A 21977-nucleotide genomic window follows, 5' to 3' on the forward strand; every position below is an offset into this window, starting at 1 on the left:
ATTTATATTTGTAAATGTTTAAGGACTTAATAAAGAATATAATAATGAAATTCATTTGTAAAAAATACATTGGTAAATAAGGCATACTATTCAATACAAGATTATACAGACGATAAAAAAGCGTGGAATGAATACTAGTCGACTTTCAGGCAGGATACATTACATACATATATAATTATATTGAGCTAATATGACTGTATTTTTAAATGTTGAAAAAGAGTAACTACTGGGCTATTGAGTAAACTCTACTTTAAGCACAGATTCACAAATGCTTGTAAAAGCCTACTGGAATAAAGTATATTTTTATTTTGATTAAATGTTAACAATTATTATGTTCGTAAAACATGTAACTGAATCATCTTACAATCTTACACATGAAAAAGAATCGCCATTTTTTTCTTTATGAATATGCCCTGTGTTTATTAATGTCAAATGAACAATAATTACATTAGTCACGATGATAAATCATAATGCTGAAATAATAACAATAAATTGTCCACTTTAATAGTTACAAATTTGAATAATGAATTCAATAATTTAAACAATACAAATAATTAAAAGTAAATTACTGACAAAAATCAAATGTGTTTGCTTTCGTTCTAATGACACTCAATAATCATTTTAATGATAAAATTATATTTTATGAACCCAAAAGTCCATTGTGCTCATTGATATACATACGAACGTATGTAGCTCACATTGACCAGTAATAGATAGTTTTGTAAGATATGGGATTTAAATAAAAACGTCATTTGTTAGAAGTAATATACTATTGTTATTTTTACTTTACTTTATTGTAACACACCACGGAGAAAATAAATAAATACACCATGGATCCAGCCTAAACGAAAGCGGTGTACTATTATGTTATATTATTCTCCTGAAGAAATACAAAAATATGAAAATAAAATTTAAAAAAAAAACACTAGGGCAAGCCAGGAGTTTGATATTTTTGGCGAAAATCATAGGATTCATTAGTAAGTATCTACGTCAGTGATACACTTAAAGATATATTATAGAAATAATTCCTACTCATATTCAGCTTTCAATCAAAAGCATACGTGGTGTTAATATTAAAGACAAATGCAATGTTGTATTCATTCGTTCACTAAACATGAAGTTATTTAATTTCCACGCCCGAAACATTAACAAAATAAATTATGTTGAAACTACAACAAGCCGTAGTAAACAGACCCGAGCGAGTCTACATTAGTTTTAACAAAGCAATAGAGAACATTGGGCACACAATGAATTTCGTTCAGGGTCGCTTTCAGTCGTGGGAAAATATACAACTGTTCAAACTTTCCTAACTTACAAGCGAAAAATATCGCATCCGTTGAAAAATACAATTTTAAACGCTACCTTTCGCTGAAAAATAACGGTTTTTCTGATGAATCGTCAATTAAAATGGAAATGAGACTCATCGCCTTTGAAAATGGAAGTAATTAACGCGAATATGTGTAAATATTTTCACGAACGTGTGAAAATCGTAAGTTTTATATTATTAAAAAAAAAAAAAAAACAATTTCTCACTCAAAATCAGATGGAAGAATGTAACGGATGTATTATTTAGCTTTAAGTGTTAACACTTAGGTACAAACGAGACATTATGTACACCAAATATTAAACAACAATGTGTATCAATCACAAATCTAAATCGTGCCTTGCGGGACACCATTTATACAAACACTTAGTCAATTAGAAATTTATTATTTATCGAACATTTAAATCAAACACTTCCTTTAAAATGAATATGACAAGGTCAGAGCTAAAAAGTTAAAAAAAAAAAAACAAAGTAACACCTCACCCTAAACCGCTTTTAAAGAGTACTAGACTCAACCAATAGTCGTCAACGTGTTCTGTTTCGTAATCTTTTATTTTTCATGTTCCTTTGTTATACGTGCCGTGCCTATTTTATTTGTACACCGATTAGATGCTAGGCCTTAGGATAACTTAGATCACTACTTAACCACACAAGGCTGTATACCTTTATGTTTCACGGACACAAAGCTTCTTTTTAGTGTACTCCTGACCTCACACACCGTACAAATGCCCGCAGTTACCTCAACTCTTGGCTTCACACCTTCGGCCTTCGGTGAATGGTCTGCGACTGCTACTGATAGATCATAGTCGGCGGCGAACAATACCTTAATTCTCACGTCTGTTTCGTCTTCAAGGGAATACTCTTAAGGGACTAGCATTTTGAACAGTACCAACAACACTTCTTGACACCAAAAGTACTTGCATTCACTCACGGTTGTTAATGGTTACTTTCAAGGTCGTCGTTTTCATATTCCAATGTGACAAGTCCGTTAAGTGTGTTCCGCAATTGCGGCTCGGCAAGGGGGCGGTTAGTGGTTTGTGGTAACGTGGTTGTGGGGCAGCGGCGGCGTGGGGCGAATGTCCGCCGGCGGTCCGAGCGCTGTTCGAGCCGCAACGGCCAGCTGCCCGGGCTCCCCCCCTCACGCGGTACGCTGCGCCCGATGGTACAATCCTGCTGCTCACCGAGAACGGGACGAGGCTGATGACACGCGCCGCAGCCGCCAGTCTTCTCCGCGCCGCCCTCCTCTCCCCGCGTCCCCCTCGGCCCCGCCATGGTGAGCCGCCGCCGCACCTCTCTCTCTCTCTCTCTATGTGTCTATCGGATTCCGTCGCCTTTCGCACTGCACGCTTCGCTATGCTTCGTAAGGTAGGAGCGTTCTCTAGACGAAAACAAACATAGTATTTAGGTGTCTATGCTAAGTATAACTTCGTTATTAGTTGAAGCAACATACACATCAAGTTTCAATAAGCGTTAGATGATTAAAATAAACATTAGGTGAAATTTAGTACCCATAATACCTTGATAATAGTGTCATGTATCGCTAAAGTACACTAGGGGATTTTCGTATGAATATTTAATACGTATCATTAAATCCATTTGTTATTTGACATTAATAGATAAGGCCATCGTTCATTTATTGTTTTCATCAACCCGAGTAATAATTCGCTCCTACTTTATGCCCGCATGCTTTAAAATCTGCTATTATCCTTTACTCCTTAATTTTGAACCATTCTAGACTTTCAACGGAGGGGAGTTCGGCGAATTAGTTCCAGTAACGCGTCCGCTTTGAAAGTCTAAAATGGATTTCCACTCTTGATTCGAGCATGACTGCATGTTTACTCTTTCTGCATCTACTATTTCTACGATCTCTATGGTTACTGCGCGGCATAGACTTGGCTTTGATGATAATTCGACGAAACCGCCATTCAGGAAGGCTTGCTAATATTATCAGAGGCCAAATTTGAAATTTTAACGCAATTTTACTTTTTGCCCGTTGTTTGTCGTAATTTTGTCGATATCGTTGTATTTTTTGTCGTTTTTTAACTTATTAGGGTTTTTATTATTATGCCGAACCGGCCCTGCGCGATCGCTCTTAAGTGAGGACCTTCGCGCTTTGGACCGGTAGTCGCTTCCCACAGCTAAGCGATACGGATGCAATTCCAGTAAAACTGATGTCCGACGGACGCATCGCGAATCGGAACGCATCGGGTGTGACGTCATGGATTGGCGGTATGTCGATAACGCAGGACGGCAACCTAATAGCGCCGGATAAAATAATGACCCACGTTCACCGTTACTCGAGCCCCCACTACAAGCCCCACGGGCACCATTACCACCGCTGGAATCACGAACCGGGGGGGAGTGAAGATCCTCTGTACGCGACCAAGACAGTCTACGGACAGGGATACATTGATGAAAACCGTACGTATACGTTTCCTAATCTCTAGACAAACATTAGCAGAAGGTAATTGTTAATAAAATTGAGAGATTAGTTGAGAAAGTGAAAGCAATACGTTTAAAGATAATACGAATAGGTACACAACCAACAGACAACCATAGATATCGTATTTGACACTCCAGCTTCAAAATTGTACATTCCTAGAGGTTCCCGTAATATATCATCGAATACACGGTGGTACCCTTTTCATAGCACTTTCCGTGAGTCCACTGTTCATTCATAACCTTCGTTTCTCTCATCAAAACCCCGTTTAAACTCTAGTAGATCTTTCACGATCGGATTTAGACAAGTAGATAATAAAATGCAGATGAAAGATATTAAAACTTGAAATAACTTAATAAAAGCTTTGCGTAGTGAAAACACTTAGAGAGGTTTAATTTAGAGCTTTAGAAATATTAAAATCTGCTTTCATCTTCCTGGTCCGAGATGAGATAGAGGAATTAGTTGAATAGAAACGATTTGTTAAAACGCTAAAACGCGTAAATCTTGGGGAAGCTTCGCAATTTAAGCTAAAAATTTAAAGATTTATCAGCCATGATTTATTGGATACCACTCTCGGATAGCGCGAGATCTTTATTGAAATCTTGCTCCACGGTAAGTCAATACAATCCTCAAGTCGTTAGTGTATACGTAAGTGAAAACATTTAAAACGATTGATATCTTAGCATGTACCTAAACTAATAACGCTTGATACTTGAATATTGAATTCATATACCATAACTCACTAGTTAATCTGAGTTTGAGGAGTTTTCGAATTTTAAATCACGTATTTCCACATTATATATACCTATACCGTTTTATATAACACAGTATTTTATATTTTTCTTCTTAAGCATGAGTATATTAAAGTATTTATCCTACACTTGTCTTGTATTTTATTTCCATCAACCAGTATTTTAGTTGTACTATTTTGTTTTTCGTTCATCTTTTTTTTTCTTACATAACATCCTTATTATGATTTGAATTATTCTTATAAAAATGTATTTAATTATTAAACGTATTTAAAAAAAAACTATATATAAACACTAAACAATATTCTATATAATTAACAGTATATCAAAAATAATTTAAAATATCGACGAACTATAAAATAGAATGTATTTATAAGTAATAAAATAATATATTAAATATATAATATATTAAAATATCTTCTAATAATTACTGTTAAACCTTATTATAATCTAACAATAAGTCACGTAACAATAAAACAAACGTGAAAACAAAAATTTATAATCTGTGTACATGTGTTATTCTCACACACACATACAAACGACCAATGGTGAAACAGAAAACAAAATTTAAACCAATGAAATAACATTCCATCATAACCACACACACATGACTAACACGAACCACCAACCAACAGAGAGGATTGCCAAAGAGAACGGTAAAGCAGGTGACGATAAAGTGGCGCTTCAGTCAACATGCCACGTGGCGCTGGACACTTGCATCAAGGACAGCGAGTGTGTGGCATCCCTAACGCCGGTGCTGCAGAAGTGCCATGCCACTGACTGCGACCGGGAAGGGTGCATGACAGCGCTGCGTGGGTTTTATAGGAAACCGGGAGTGCAGTGGAATACTGAAATCGCCTTCTGTCTTTGCAAGTTAGTAATTTTTTTTGTTTAAAAATAATAACAATATTTCAGAAATAGTCCTATATAATGATAAGAGTCCTATGCAACCTGCATACTATCGTTTGTCGCAGTGGCGTAGCTATCGTAGGGCCCGGAGGTGCAGTGCACCATGGCTTCGGAGTTCAGAGGGCCCTCTAAACTAAACTTCTGTAGCTAGAAAATCACGGCCCTGCCTACGATTTTTTCTTTGGTTACGTTACTTATAACTTTAAAGGGTAATTTTATTAGTTGGAGAGGGGTGGGAAAGAGGGGGTGAGGGCCCGATTCTTTTTCTATGCACGGGGGCACTTCCTCGTTTGGGTAAGATTTTTTATGAGTATAAGAAATCAAAAAGGTCTTCTATCGGTGAAATTTCTATTCGGTCCAAAAGCAATGGCAGTGTAATTAATTAATTAAATTATTATTTCGCCTATACACAATGACGCGTTATGCAGTAAAATCACAAGCTCAAAGAACATAACACCAGTAACTAACGGTGGCCTATTTACAGGTTCCATTTCCTATTATAATACTAGAAAAAAAATTATAAGCCGATTTTTCAATATATGAAAAATAGAAGAAAATAATTCAACAATAAATAAAACTACGAAGTCGTAATAAAGAGATATTGGAAGCATTCAAAGACATAACCAGCGGTTTAAATAGCTTAAACGTCAAAGGTACTTGCTCTCAATATAATAACGGTTACAGGAAAACTGACAATAAAGAAGATTCATGCATGAATGCTCAAGAGAGACTGCACCCGTCGTGCGCCCAGCGGCCGCCGGTCGGCTCACCCCTCCCCGCCTGCCATACCCTGGCGCACGCTTGCCGAGAAGACCCGGAGTGCAGGTAATTTATTTAAACCAAAAAGCTCCTTAAAGTATAACTTGATTCACTCTGCGCAAAGACTGAGGAAATATTTTCTATTTCTTACGATTATTGTAGAACATGTATGTATTATAACACTTTTATAACTTCAATATTGCGTTGGTTCAAATGCAAAATATCGTAAAACAAAATTTTTGGTCTGGTATTTTACTTGAAACTAGTCGTTGCCCGCAACTTCGCTTGCGCTTTAAGGGGATTAGTTTTCATGTATGAGGCAAAAAGCTAGCCTATGTCCTTAGAGTTCAAATTGGCTTTATACCAAAATTCATCAAATTCGGTTCATTGCTTTGTTAGTGAAAGAGCGACACACAGACGGACAGACAGTAACTTTCACATTTATTGTTATTATTATGATTTGATTTATCTTGAATTTTACTACACAGGATTATAATTGTTTAAGATTTTTATGCAAAATTTGATACGTCGGATTTAAATATTTTGCGAGATATGAAAGAGTGCCAAATAAAAAAATAATTGACAGTACTATAACATTTAATAATGCGAAACTTTTTCAAGCTAATTTGAGAAATCACTACATAGTATAAAACAAAGTCGCTTTCTCTGTCTCTATATCCCTATGTAAGCTTAAATCTTTAAAAGTACACAACGGATTGTGATGTGGTTTTTTTGATAGATAGAGTAATTCGAGAGTTAGTATATAATACATGGACAATATATCAAAGAAACACTGATAATGTTAGATGTTTCTAATCACAGTCATATCGATTCAAACAAATTCTAAAGTAAACTTAGTATTAGATCTGCACCGGAGCGAAGCCGGGGCGGGTCGCTAGTGTTATAAAGGGACAGAATGAATTATATATGCATTTAGCTAGAATACTGTTCAACTGCCTTAATCATCATTACATAGTATTAAACAAAGTCGCATCGTTAAAATTATGCAACGGATTTTGACGCGGTTTGTTTTAATAGATAGAGTGACTCGAGAGGAAGGTTTTTATATGTAAATAAAGAAGAAAAAAACACTGATAATTTTAGAAGTTTCTATTGTTGTAGATAACCACAATTACTTGGTGGTAAGGCTTTGTGCAAGCCCGTCTGGGTAGGTACCACCACCTCATCAGTTATTCTACCGTCAAACAACAGTACTCAGTATTGTTGTGTTCCGGTTGGAAGGGTGAGTGAGCCAGTGTAACTGTAACAGGCACAAGGGACATAATATCTTAGTTTCCAAGGTTAGTGGCGCATTGACGATTTAAGGAATACTTACTATTTCTTAAAGCGTCATTGTCTATGGGTAATGGTGACCACTTACCATCAGGTGGCCCAAACGCTCGTCCGCCAACCTATTCCATAAAAAAAAACATATTCTAGGTATATTTAGTATCAATTCCCGTGCGAAGTTGGGGCGGGTCGCTAGTTTCTTATAAAGAGAAGATACTTAGTATCATATAATTTAATTTCATTAAATCGTTATTGTACAAAGCTGAAGCAGCTACCTTTAAACTTCAACCTATATTTGTTTGTGTATTTAATCTGAATCTATTGATATTATTGTTAGAAATACTTCTTTATACTAATACATTTATATTATAATTATATATTTAATTAACTCATATTTACTTGGTGGTTGGGCTTTGTGCAAGCCCGTCTGGGTAGGTACCACACACTCATCACTTATTCTACCGCCAAATAACAGTACTCAGTATTGTTGTGTTTCGGTTTGAAGGGTGAGTGAGCCAGTGTAACTACAGTCACGAAGGACATAACATCTTAGATCCCAAGGTTGGTGGCACATAGACGATGTAAGGAATAGTTAACATTTCTTACAGCGTCATTGTCTATGGGTGATGCTGACCACTTACCATCAGGTGGCCCATATGCTCGTCCGCCTACCTATAACATAAAAAAAAATTCTTGGTGTATCCATTTTCGTAAAAATGTAATCGATTTTAGAAAGTCATTGGTATGGCTGTATAAAATAATACATGATGTTTTCCCGCACAAACGGATGAATGGAACGACATTTAAAAAAAAAACTTATTGTAAAATTCGATTTGTTAACTTCAGGGCAATAACAGTTTATAAAAATAAAACTAACAATAAATAAATACTATACATTCTACTTGCGTATTTATTATTATAAAACTAAAGAGTTTGTTTGAACGCACTAATCATATAAACTAGTAGATCAATTTATGTTGATGAAAATTTTCCGTGACAGTTATCGTTAGATAGTTTATTTAGTGAGGTTATGTGGACTATATTATTAAAACACGCACTTTCGATTGACGACTGACGATTTTTTTTTTATTTTGACCCATAACAGCATTATATCACAAATAGAAAGAAGGCGCTACTTGTCTTAAATAAATATTTTGATATATTATATATAACACTAGGGGTGTTGTAATTAACAAATATCAATATATATTCTGTAATGTTATGTATGTACGAAAAAATATTACTGATTTTATGAGAAAATGTGATATTCAAAGCATTGGTACAAGGAACAAACACAAACTTATTACTCCTGTTACTCGACTGCAGAGTCAGTAACTCCTTTGTGGGGCAATTTATACGGTTTTACATCAGGATCCCAGAAAGCGTTCAAAATGCCCCTGTTGCCAAATTAAAAAAAAAATATTAAGGAACGCTTGTGTGCAAAAGGTAATTATACAATTAATGAGTTTATGATTGATAGAACACCTTGGGAATTAAACGATAACCTCCTGGCTATTTCATTTCATTTAAATTGTTTATATAATACATGAGACAAAAAAAACCCGCTGAGTTTCTTTCGCCGGTTCTTCTCAGGTCAGTGTATTTTGTTTTCCGAACTGGTGGTACTGTTTCAATTGAGCATCAATAAGAAAGTGTAATACTTCTATATTGAATAAAGCAATTTGAGTTTGAGTTTCAAAATATTCCTAAAAAATAACTCAAGTAACAATTCATTGATTATATTTTAATTAGGAATAAGGACCTATCATTTCTAAATATTTATAATGCTTTGCTGATTATAAACCTTTGGTTAAGAGATCTATCTATAACATTATTATAACGTCAAACTATGTCGCATGCCACATGAAATACCTTGTGAAGCAATAAAAATTACATTTTAAACAAGTGATTTATAATATAGCTTATTTCTGTATGTTGATTGTGCCGTGAATTCAAAACAGTTGAAGAAAGAAGCTTTATGTTTGACCACTTGTCAAAGTATTCATTTGGTAGAAAATGCTTCAACTATTATCATGTACAATCAGAGTAAGAAAATCTTCGTCAGTTATCATATTCATTCTTTTGTCAAATCGTAAACTCTTAGCACCTTTTGAAACTAAAGCACTAATCAGCCAGCTGCTTTGTTTTTTTTTTTGTTTTTATGGAATAGATTGGCGGACGAGCATATGGGCCACCTGATGGTAAGTGGTCACCATCACCCATAGACAATGACGCTGTAAAAAAAAATATTAACTATTCCTTACATCGTCAAATTGCCACCAACCTTGGGAACTAAGAAGTTATGTCCCTTGTCCCTGTAGTTACACTGGCTCACTCACCCTTCAAACCGGAACACAACAATACTGAGTACTGTTATTTGGCGGTAGAATAACTGGTGAGTGGGTGGTACCTACCCAGACGGGTTTGCACAAAGCCCTACCACCAAGTAATATAATATAAAATTAAACTTATAGTACTCTTTGCTAGTCGTGACTGACATAATGACGTTGCGACGCAATATGTCATTCTCAATCGGTAAAGCAGAATATCGCTCGTATTGAGCACACGAAAACAGATCTTAAGCTGACGAACCTTTCATACCCTGACTGTACTTAAAGTGACACCTGGTAAATCAGAGTTTAAATGAAAACTTTATTAAAATATAAATTTAAATCTAAATAACACATATCTATATAGATACATAACACAGCAACAAAACAAATACTGTAATATAAAATATTGATCCGGTAACAACTTGATATTTAATTCAATACTGTGGCGTAATATGGTGACTCAAAGATGATTTTATAACTTCTATAAAGAATATGTTAATTTTCATTTCAACAATACATTTCCAATGAAAAATCGAAACAAATCTATTTGAGCAAACATTGATCAAAGATCAAATTAATTAGTGCTAAGTAAAGTAAGTAAATAAAAACGTCAATTGCAATCATATTTACGATCTCATAGTATTATCAGAGGAGTATTCGATGTAACAGCATCAGTAAAAAGTAACAACCTGTTAATTTCTCACAGCTGGGCTAAGGCCTCCTCTCCCATTAAGGAGAGAGTTTGGAACATATTCCGCCATGCTGTTCCAATGTGTGGGTGTCACACATGTGGCAGTAAAGTAAAGACACATGCAGATTTCCTCATGATGTTTTTCTTCACCGCCAAGCACGAGATGAATTATAAACAAAAATTAAGCATATGTACATATATAGCGGTGCTTGCTTGGGTTTGAACCCATAATCACCTAACCTAACCTAACCTAACCACTGGGCCATCTCATTCGATGTATCTACGAATGTGTTAGACATCACCCACACAAGACCTGGATACCGGTATTTTCCAGATAGATCTGGTTCAACTGGAGTGAAAATCTTGATAAAATGTTAAAATTCTACATCCAAGGTTATTATACAATTTAGATAAACATGTGAAATATTGCTCAGAGAAAATAGGAGATACATATAATATATTAACAAAAATATTCAGAATCATTTATGCAACTTATAAATAACACTAATTCATAGTCAAAGAGAAAGAAAAAGAGACCCTTACTTGAGAGATCCAAATCTTTAAATTTTAAGTATAAAGTATGTCTGTGTGACTGTAGTAGTATGTGTATTAATTTTTAACCAAATTTGCTTGGCAAGCTCCCAGACGTAACACGCTTTATACAACATATAAACTGGATAGTCTATGTACGAGATACGACAATACTTTCCCTTAGTGGTTACGATGACAAAGTTCTATATCAATCAAATTAGTACTTGCTCTGTGTCCTCTTTGATCGTAGCTAGCTTATAAAGCAGATCCGGACCAATAAAACTAATGGGATCGGTCAAAATTTTCTCAATAGCACTCCAGTGTGAAGCACGTTAAGCTGTTGAAGGCGTTTGATACTTTTTCAGTCCCATTTCATAACATCGGCGAATGCAGATTTAAAATCTGGAACTAAAAGACATCATCATCACTTAAAAAGTGAACTTGACGATATTATTGTAAAAAAAACAACAACAACAGCCTGTTAATTCCCACTGCTGAGCTAAAGGCTTCCTATCCCTTTGAGGAGAAGGTTTGGAACATATTCCACTACGCTGTTGGAACATGCGGGTTGGTAGAATACATTATATGAATTACATACATTATATTATACATATAATAATTATGAAATTTGTCACATGCAGGTTTCCTCACGATGTTTTCCTTCACCGCTGAGCACGAGATAAATTATAAAGACAAATTAAGCATGCCTGGGTTTGAACCCGCAATCATCGGCTAAGATGCGCGCGTTCTAACCACTGGGCCATCTCGACTCATTATTGTAATATAAGTGTATTATTAAATTTACTTAAAACTAGTCGCTCGTGGCTTTGCTCGTTGTCACGTGTTAGGCAAAAAAGTAGCCTATATCATTTCTTGAATTTTGAGTTTGCTTCATACCAAATTTCATCAAAATCGGTTCAGCGGTTTGATCGTGAAGAAGCGACAGTCACTTTCACATTTATAATTTTAATATAGATAGTAAAATTTAAGCTTACATCATTTTTTTAGTACTTCAAATTTAAAACTCAGTGAAACATTTCGTCAATCCTAGCCTTAAAAATACATTAAGAAAAACATTTGTAAACCAACCTTTATCTCATATTTAATTGATATTTTTAAACTGCATACACAATTAGAATTCTATAAAAAAACATTGTGGAACAAAAAAGCATGTTCATAAATTTGCACCATGCATCGACCCTTACTTACTCTTAGTCTATCGAATATTTCGAAAGCAAAATCGAGCAAGCCTAAATTGAATGGAGTCGATTGGAACGAATGACCGAATGCAGTGAGATTGTAAATATCGTTCACGAGAGTTGAAATAATAAGCCACTATAGCCAATTACTCTGTCTGGACCGTTTGTGTCATTGAAACTTTTATTTCGAGTTTCGAATGTAATAAAATAATCCGCTTTTATATATAAAACCGATAAAAGAGAATTAACTGGCTCTAGATGCGTTTTAACTTTCGGTTTTTTGTTAAAATCACGTTTCCGCTGATACTTATTGTATATTGTGAGCTGAGGTGGCCCAATGGTTAGAACACGTGCATCTTAACCGATGATTTCGGGTTCAAACCCAGGCAAGCACCACTATATATATATACGTGCTTAATTTGTGTTTATAATTCATCTCGTGCTCGGCGGTGAAGGAAAACATCGTGAGGAAACCTGCATGTGTCTAATTTCATCGAAATTCTGCCACATGTGCATTCCACCAACCCTGTCCGTAATGGAAGAAGAGGCCTTATCTCAGCAGTGGGAAATACAGTACAGGCTGTTACTTTACTTTACTTACCTTACTTTATGTATTGTTAATAAGTTTTCTTTCGTCGTTGCATTTGTAACATCTGTGTATTATGTTACATTAAATTACCGCTTTTTACTGAATGCCCATGTATGTATACCAAAATATAATATCATTGTACATGTATCAAAATAACATTTTTAAATTTTGTCTGGCCGTTATTTTGTTTCTGTATCTGTGGAACGGCTGGACCGATTTTGATGGAACTTTCACAGACAGATAGCTGATGTAATAACGATTAACATAGCAAACAATGATGACTTTTTTTGTTAAATTGGAACGCGTACGAAGTGGAAGAAACTTAAGGTGTCATGGGATACCCAATTGGAACAAAGTTTTATTTGATGTTTCCAGTCCGTACTGGTTCACATAATGTTGTCTTAGATTTTTGCGATTATTATATCGATAAAAATAATTAATATACGCGATTCAAATCCGTTAAAACTAGTTTTATTTCAAATGAACAAAGTTGTTTTCGCTATACATTATGTATTAAAAACAATTAAAATAAATGACCAATATTTGAGGATAATTAAATGATAATTACAAAGTTACAATGTAAAAAAAATGTTTGTAAAACCGTACACTAAACCAAGAAAGGGGGGTCTCCCGGGGGGGACATTGTGCACACGTGACGATTTGTGCCAGTTGACTCAACTGTAAGCTGCGTAAAAGATCTCCGTGTAAGTCTTGAGTTTTCTTTCTATTATTCTCGGGTTAGATTATTTTCCTTTCCAAACCAATGGCAGTTTGTACGATTTGTAGCTACCCCTTCCGGATTCGCGAAGCTAGAATAAAGGTACACATATATCGCCATACAATTCTCCTAGTTTAACGCACACCAATGAAGGTACTCGATATGATTTTTATGATAGGACATGACGTTTACCAATATCTAATATTGTCGTATTTCAGGCAATCATTACATAGTATAAAAAAAGTCGCTTTTTCTGCCCCTATATTCCCTATGTATGTTTTATACTACGCAACGGATTTTGATGCGGTTTTTCTAATAGATAGAGTGATTCGAGAAGAAGGTTTTTGTATATAATACATAGACCAATTCGTAAAGAAACACTGATAATTTTAGAAGTGTCTGCTGTGACGTCATATCATTGCACCCGTGCGACGCCGGGTAGTTCGCTAGTTTATACATAAATTCAATTTATTCTGCAGCTTAACATTCCTTATAAGACACTCCTATTACTTATTGCACTATGATTAAAACAAACATCAATGGTTCTGATTTTATCGGCACGGGGAACTTAATTTATATTAACATAATGTGTAGTTATTACTTGTATATTGAATGAAGGAATTTGACTATCAATAAAAATGTGTAATGCATTCTATGAATTAAGATTTAATATTTTTTTAATAAATAATAGAACTGAAATGACATTTATACTTTTTTCAAACATATTATTATAAAAAGCAAACGAGTTAAACACATTCGAATTTCAAAATTCAGGGTTCGAGATCAGATAATACGTTAAATGGCAAAGCGTAGGTAGAAGCAAATATGAAACAGCCTTGTTTTTCCTCGTCGCTACGAGACCTGTTTCCAAAAGTTCAATTAGGCAATGGCAATATTTATTTGTATCCAATAATGAACCTTGTTCGTTTGTAACAAGGTTCCAATTCGAATAAAGGGGTCACCATCAAATACATACATATGCAAAACAAATAATTAACGTAAGACCGAGTAATTTGAAATTTACAAAGCTTGCTTTAGGAGAAGGATTTTAAAAGGACTTCACATACAAAATTCCATTTGTTCACGTTTATATTTGTCAATGTGTGTGTAGGGATCTCAGTACGTCGCTTTGGGGTGCAGTGTTGTCATATCTGAAAATAAAAAAACTTGAATTATGTAAATTGGAATTGACTGAAATATAGCATGTAGGATACAAGTATTTTATTTATTTGTTTTTATCTGGTCACTCAATAGCATTTAGTTTTTTTATTGTTGATATTGTATCATTAGATTAATTAAATATCAAAATCAAAATATTCCTTTAACAAGTAGGCTCATAAAAGCACTTTTGAACTGCTATATAAGTGGTAATTTAAATGTAAAATTACTACTGATTCGAAAAATAAAACCGGCAAGAAACTCAGTAGTTACTCTTTTCTAACATTTTAATTACTAATTATGCCAAAAAATACAATTAAATCTAGCTTGCGTCTACTTTAATTATTAATATAATCTTGTTGAGTTATATGCCTTATTAATCAATGGTTTTTTGACGTGAACAAATTACCAATAAATTGAACTTTAGTAAAAACTACCAATAACACTATGAGACACATATTATATTATACAGATTGATAGGATCCATTAAATCGTCCTTTTCAATATCTTTTCTGCTATATCTACCAACTTATTTATCTATATTTTAATTATTATTAAAATGAATGAATTTTACCATGTGCAGAATAAAAAATAAATCTTATTGCTATTTCACTGCAATAATAGTTATATAATTAGATATCAAATGCCGTAATTATTAGAATTTATAATTAAACATTGAAAATTTTTAACTCTTAAATTAACATAAACATATATTATTTGAGCGCGTTCTAATCATTGGGCCATCTCAGGCCCAGTGATTAGAACGCGCTCATCTTAACCGATGATATCGGGTTCAAACCCAGGCAAGCACCACTTTATATATGTTCTTAATTTGTGTTTATAATTCATCTCGTGCTCGGCGGTGAAGGAAAAAATTGTGAGGAAACCTGCATGTGTCTTATTTCATCGAAATTCTGCCACATGTGCATTTCACACACCCGCATTGGAACAGCACAGTGGAATTTGTTCCAAACCCCCTCCTTAATTGAAGAGGAGGCCTTAGCCCAGCAGTGGGAAATTTACAGGCTGTTACTTTTCTTTTATATATTATTCCATCTCAATATTAATCAACAATAATATGATCCATTTGTTTCATAACATTGATTGTCAAAATTAATATTGAAGGATTGAATTTAATCGTTGCGAAGGCTGTTGTCGTCTGCCGAACCGTTGCAATCAACCACACTTGCATAATTGAAGGCATACTGAGGTCGTGCAGTTCAGCTTCTCGTTATCATAACTACGAGAAACTAAACCCAGGATTAAACTATTCCAGAAATAAATGCAATTGACAATTGCAGTAGATTTAAATCAGCTTAAGTTATGTATATTATTAAACTAATTTTTCGAAATACTTGTAACAAATTAGGTGTACTTTCTATTTTTTAAGCATTATTATAAATAAATAAATATTATTGCAATTCTATAACTTTTTTAAATCTTTATTTCAAAATCTATAGTTTACGCTAGCTTACTTTGTAGCTTTCACTGATATACATACTTATTTGTCACTAATAATGTTATTAATAAATAGATATCTCTATAATATTTTTACTAAGCGCACTTCTCATGTTTTTTATTATTATTCGTAAACTTTATAAATTAGAGCAAATTGCTAGTCCTAGAATAAAAGTAATAGCCTAAAATTTTTTCTTATTCACTTGCTTTTTGGAGTTTCTTAACAACACGCTCTTCTTAAACGTATGCATATGTGAAATATTTTCATGAAATATGTGTAAGTTTCCTCACAATGTGTTCACCATCGTGCTCGAACTCGAAGAATTATGAAAACATACATCAATCTTCAATAGTGGTTCACGTTTTGTAATCATTGTGTCACATCGGCTAAAAGTACGACACAACTTAGATGTCACATCGTCAAAATTCGTAAAACCGATCACATCCGAATTGAGTACGCTAGCCCAAAGTATCAATATTTATTTCTCATGCGAATATGATCTTTGCACAAACGTAATAACTTGTAATGTCATATGAACTAATATTCTGACGCGTGAATCTATAGCGACGAAAAGTGTCGAATGGCGCGATAGGGAGCTATTTCTATTGGTTGTGTAAATCGACAGTAATCGGTTTTTTTTTCATTCCATTGCATTTTCCGATGCTACATCTAATTTGTGTCGTACTATACATATGTATAACGAAATACCGTACCATTGACAGTCGATTTTTAACATTTCACGAGTGAGCTACGAAGTTAGTTAAGATTGATTACAATATCTACTTATATTATAAATGTAAAAGTAACTCTGTCTGTCTGTGTGTCCTTCGCTTTTCACGACCAAACCGTTGAACCAAATTTAATGAAATTTCATATGAAGAAAACTGGAGCTCCAAGAGAGGACAAAGGCTATTTATCTTTGCCGAACATGTAATACCCAAGTCCTAAAACCGGAGCAGCTAGCGACAACTAGTTATTAACAAGCCCTTATGCCCTTTTTGAAGTTATACTTCTTGAAAATGTTAACTTACTGAAAAATTTTGAGTTAATTTTTATGATGCGCGCGCAGGTGACATTAATAATACATGCTGAAGTTGCCCCCTTAACCGCCAATTAAGTATCAAGTCGCTCGAAATAGACAACTTCAGACCTTTTCTCATTTGACAATGATATCTTATTACTATAGTAGCGGCACGCTACGATGGCCGTTTTGACGTTTGCCCGCTAATGAAGTTTCGTATTTAATAAATAATTACAAATTGGAGCAAATTGTTGTTCTTTATTGTCAATAGTGACGTGCAGTTAGTCATAAATTTTATCGAATGTGATTTCTAAACTACAAATATTAGGGGTACCCTAATATTTGTGCGAAGTGTGCGAAGATAACTTTTTTTTTGCGTAAACGTGTACGTCACACTCTCACACTCGACCTCGTAGTTGGTGTTATATTTGCGTTGACAGTAAAAATTTTATCTATTTTATAAATTATTTATTTTATTTTTTTTTATTTATATATGTTTAATGTAGAAAATGATAATAGAAATAATATTAGTATTCAGAACAGGCAACAGAACGTACCTACATCATTACATGGGAAAGACGAAAGAGGATTTGACGAAAAAACAAAGATTTGAATATATTATATCGATAATAAATTTACATTTCACATCACTTTTTTAATGTGTCAAAACGGCCATCGTATCTTGCCGCTAGTATAAGTTGTGAAGCTTAAAAATTATGATTGAACTTTATTGTAGTGTTACGACAAAAATAAATTATTATTATCAAAATTTATATAAATTAATATTATTATGAACAAGAACATTCTTTTCCGTGGCTAATAGTAAACTTGTAGAACTGGTATTAATTGCCAAGTGAGGAAAAATGCCCTCTTCGGGAAATATCTCTATCTCTCTGCATCTTTCTATTAAATATGGTCTTTCTATTATATCATATTATAAAAAATAAAATTTTGTTAGTGTTATTATTCACATATTTTTTTTAAATAAATATTTTACATTTTTCCATTTAATTATTCCCAGACATTGAGTTATTTCATTGACTATAATTTAATGCATAATAGATTACAAACGACTCTTTCCTCTCTTTGTATTTCTTATTGTAATTGCAGGTAATTTGTATGTAGAACTCGCGTTGAAGAATATGCACCGTATTTAGTTCTTTATTTCAGTAATTTATATAAGCATGTGCACGCAATGTGCATTTACAACCACCAAAACAAATTCTCACAAAATAATACAGCAAAGATGGATTATGTAATTGAAATAGTTAAACCATACTAACATTTGCATTTATGTATGTATCTATGTATGTATGTATGTAACACCGGACCGCCGAACCGAGGGAATTTCCACTGTTAAAGCGGATTGACAGGCCGACCAATCAATTTACAGTTGACCGTAATGAGACTTGCCAGTGGTCTCTTGTTTCTAGTTTTCAATTTTCGTGTTCAATTTTTTCCTCTTTTACGTCGGAAATTTGACGGAAAATATTTACATTCAAGGTTTTTTGATCGGTTTATGATCGATAAATAGGCGATCGAATGGTAAGTACCATAGACAATGGCGATTTAAGAAATAATGACCATGTTTAGATCACCACTGCGCTACATACCATGGGAACTAAGATGTTATTTCCTTTTACTGTTACAATGGCTTTCATCCTTCAAACCGGTACACTACAATACAATACATGATTATTACTATTTGGCGGTAGAATATCTGATAAATGAGTACCTATCTAGAAGAACTTAATCCCTTCATTAAGCAATACCACCAAGTAGGACAATAATATCTGGAGCAAATCGTGTATAAAACTATGTTATATATAAAAATTCAAAGTAATATGATTATTGTATTAATTATTTCCTTCTTTTGGATGACGAAATAAAATTAAATATTTAACATTGAGGCTTTAACTATATACGAACATGAATTAAAATATTTAACGTAGTCTTAATTATTTAAAAAAATATCTATAATTATTAAAAACTCTTACAAACTCTTTTGAGTCTGTTGGTTCGGATTGTTAATTATATCGAAATGGAAGAACCATAAAGAAACTTGGTAGCTTATATTTGGATCTTTATGAATTAAATTTTCAAATATTTGCGGCTTAAGAATTTAATCTCAAAAAGACAAATCTGTTCTCATGTAAGTGTACATGAGCATAGTATAATAATTAAATTATTAATTAATAGCTGAAATAATATCTTATTATTGGAAGGAATACTTCGCAGGACATCAGACTGATGATTGACTCTCCGGAATCAAAATCTTGGTGTTATCAGTTCACCGTTACTTGTCGTGATTACATGATTATTCTAACTTATTATATCAATAATAGATGTTGCCCGTGATTAACTTTGTGTTTGAGAGGCCTGTCATAAAATATTAGGTATAAGAATTTGGTTCAGTTGTTTGGCCGTGAAAGAGTAAAAACACACAAACAACCATGGTTACTTTTGCCTTTGTATAACATTAGTACCCATAGATGATCTATATATTATAGAAGATTTTGTCACCATATACTGGTATATATAGGTATATATTTTAAATACTTATTGAACTATTTAATTGACTTGTTGACTAACATACTAAATGGAATTGTTACAGATATTTTAGCTTGATTGAGAAGAATTAAACCCAAATTTTTGACAGTCAGAAAAACAGTGGTGTCCAATAAAGAATGAAATAAAAATGACTTATTCAAATTCGCAGAATCCGTTTGGAGAACTACGAGCAATGGTGCGCCGTGGACGCCGTGACTCAAGGTTGCGCTGGATCTCCAGCTGCGTGCCGGGCCGCAGTGGTGGCTGTGCTTGGAACCCAGCTGAGGGCAGCGTGTGCTTGTAGAGGAACTGACTTCGCGCAACTTTACGATTGTCTCGGTTGGCAGAGGTTGCTGTGGCTGAATCCTTGTGTCGGTAAGAAATTCTAAATTATATAGGTAACCTATATTATATACTATATGTAATATTGATTTATAAAACTAATTTTGTGTACGTGAAGGAAAACATCGCAAGGTTACCTGTATATTCTCCTCATATGATGAGAATGCCTTAACCCAGAAGTGGGACATTTACGAAGTTACTTTTGCTTATTAATTTTCAAATATCTTCATAACGATTCTTAAAGGATTTTGGTTTTTCGTAAATGCACGACCGTGCGCGAGGTTGCTCCGAATTCTTTAATATATTATGTACAAATACCACAACGTGAGTGCTATATCAATGTATATTTTTTAATATCTCTATAAATTAATATTATTTTTTTAAGAATAATTATATTAGTGTATTATAGTATAGATAGAAGTTTTAAATGATTTTGATCGTTTAATTCGATTTAAAAGTCTACATAGCATTAACTTAATAACTTCAGAAAAACTAAGTTAATATTGCATTACGATTTTTTTTTGTGTATTAAAAAAATAGTAAAAAAAGTATTAATTAAATAATAACGTAATCTTAATCTCTTTTGCAGTTGAATCTCAAAGCGACTACCACGTTAAGACCTACGGATCCCTCCACACTACAACCCATTTCGACAATGGTATCAGATACATCACCTTACCCCCCGAGCCCCCAATCCACCATCGTACCACCACTCACCATCACCGCCATACAACCCAACATGGAACATCGCAAGTGAATGTGATGCAGGTAGGATTCCCATTTAGTGATTTTTGTTATTTGATAAATTTATATCATACATCTGAGCCCTTTGGGTTCCGGTCGCCAAATTAAAGAAAAATTATAACTTATGATAATGTCTGAAATATAAATCTATGGAATAGCTATTAAGTTAGACCTGTGCGAAATAAAATATGCACATAAGGTTGCTTTTCCAATTCTGTATAAAGTATACAGATTTAAAAAAATCCTTATTATTTTGCAATAACATAAATTCGTTACAATGATTACTTCGTCGAGATACATTATAGGGTACAAGTTTGTGCGTAAACACAGGTGAAGGAGGTCTGCAGCCTAACATCTAGTAGATCAAAGAAGCAGCTATTTAATCATAAAATAAGTGAATTAAATATGTATTATATTCTCATTATGTTTAATTTATAGGAAAATCGAGAGGAACTTAGCCCTATCACGACGATGTCAGAGCAAACGATAGGACCGAATGAGGTTGCCCAAATATCTGAACCAGTGATCGAAACTACAACGGCTACAACAACAATCGCCACAACAACCACTACCCAAACATCCACTACTACAACTTCAACTACGACAACGACAACACCGCGTCCGACAACAACCTTAGAACCGGCGAAGTATTGCATCGTGAAAAAGCCTGAGAGTGATGATCAAGCGCAGTATATTAAGATGGGGGAAACGAGACGAGTGAGTTTGTATCACTAGAAGAAAAATTATATTATTAATAGCATATTCAGTTTTTTGTAAAGCACTAGCTGTTGCCCGCAGCTTTGTTCGCGTAGAAGTTAAATGACTTAAAATAATGCGTTAATTTAAGCCCTTTTTATATATCTCTCTCACGTCACTGACATTGCTGAGTATTTCACTCCCTTAGAGGTAGGATGTCGAGAAATGCTAAAATAATAAATAAATATAAATTATACGCTCATTTTTATCAATAGCACAAAAAATTCATGTTCCTAACTTAAAAAATAATGGACTTCTATCAACCTTATTTCACCCCTTTAGGGGTATAATTTTCTAAATTCCTGTCTTAGTGAGTGTGTATAAAAAACGGTCTTATACCAAATTTCAAGGCGCGAGTATCGGATCGGATCGAGTATTGAATCAGTCAGTAAGAACATGTTATTTGATAGATGTA

The 21977-nt window shown here is 33.9% G+C and overlaps 1 protein-coding gene across 1 annotated transcript in view; it reads left to right on the top strand.

The window, feature by feature from the left end:
- LOC124540537 overlaps window positions 1-21977 on the top strand; it is a 248183-nt gene that overhangs the window by 221017 nt on the left and 5189 nt on the right. Inside the window, exons 6-11 of the mRNA XM_047118193.1 lie at window positions 3488-3745; window positions 5149-5386; window positions 6107-6247; window positions 19890-20095; window positions 20652-20830; window positions 21245-21523. Coding sequence (XP_046974149.1) covers window positions 3488-3745; window positions 5149-5386; window positions 6107-6247; window positions 19890-20095; window positions 20652-20830; window positions 21245-21523 — 1301 coding nt within the window. The remainder of the gene's footprint in view (window positions 1-3487; window positions 3746-5148; window positions 5387-6106; window positions 6248-19889; window positions 20096-20651; window positions 20831-21244; window positions 21524-21977) is intronic.

The sequence above is a fragment of the Vanessa cardui genome, chromosome 25 (assembly GCF_905220365.1).
Source record: "Vanessa cardui chromosome 25, ilVanCard2.1, whole genome shotgun sequence".
Lineage (NCBI taxonomy): Eukaryota > Metazoa > Arthropoda > Insecta > Lepidoptera > Nymphalidae > Vanessa > Vanessa cardui.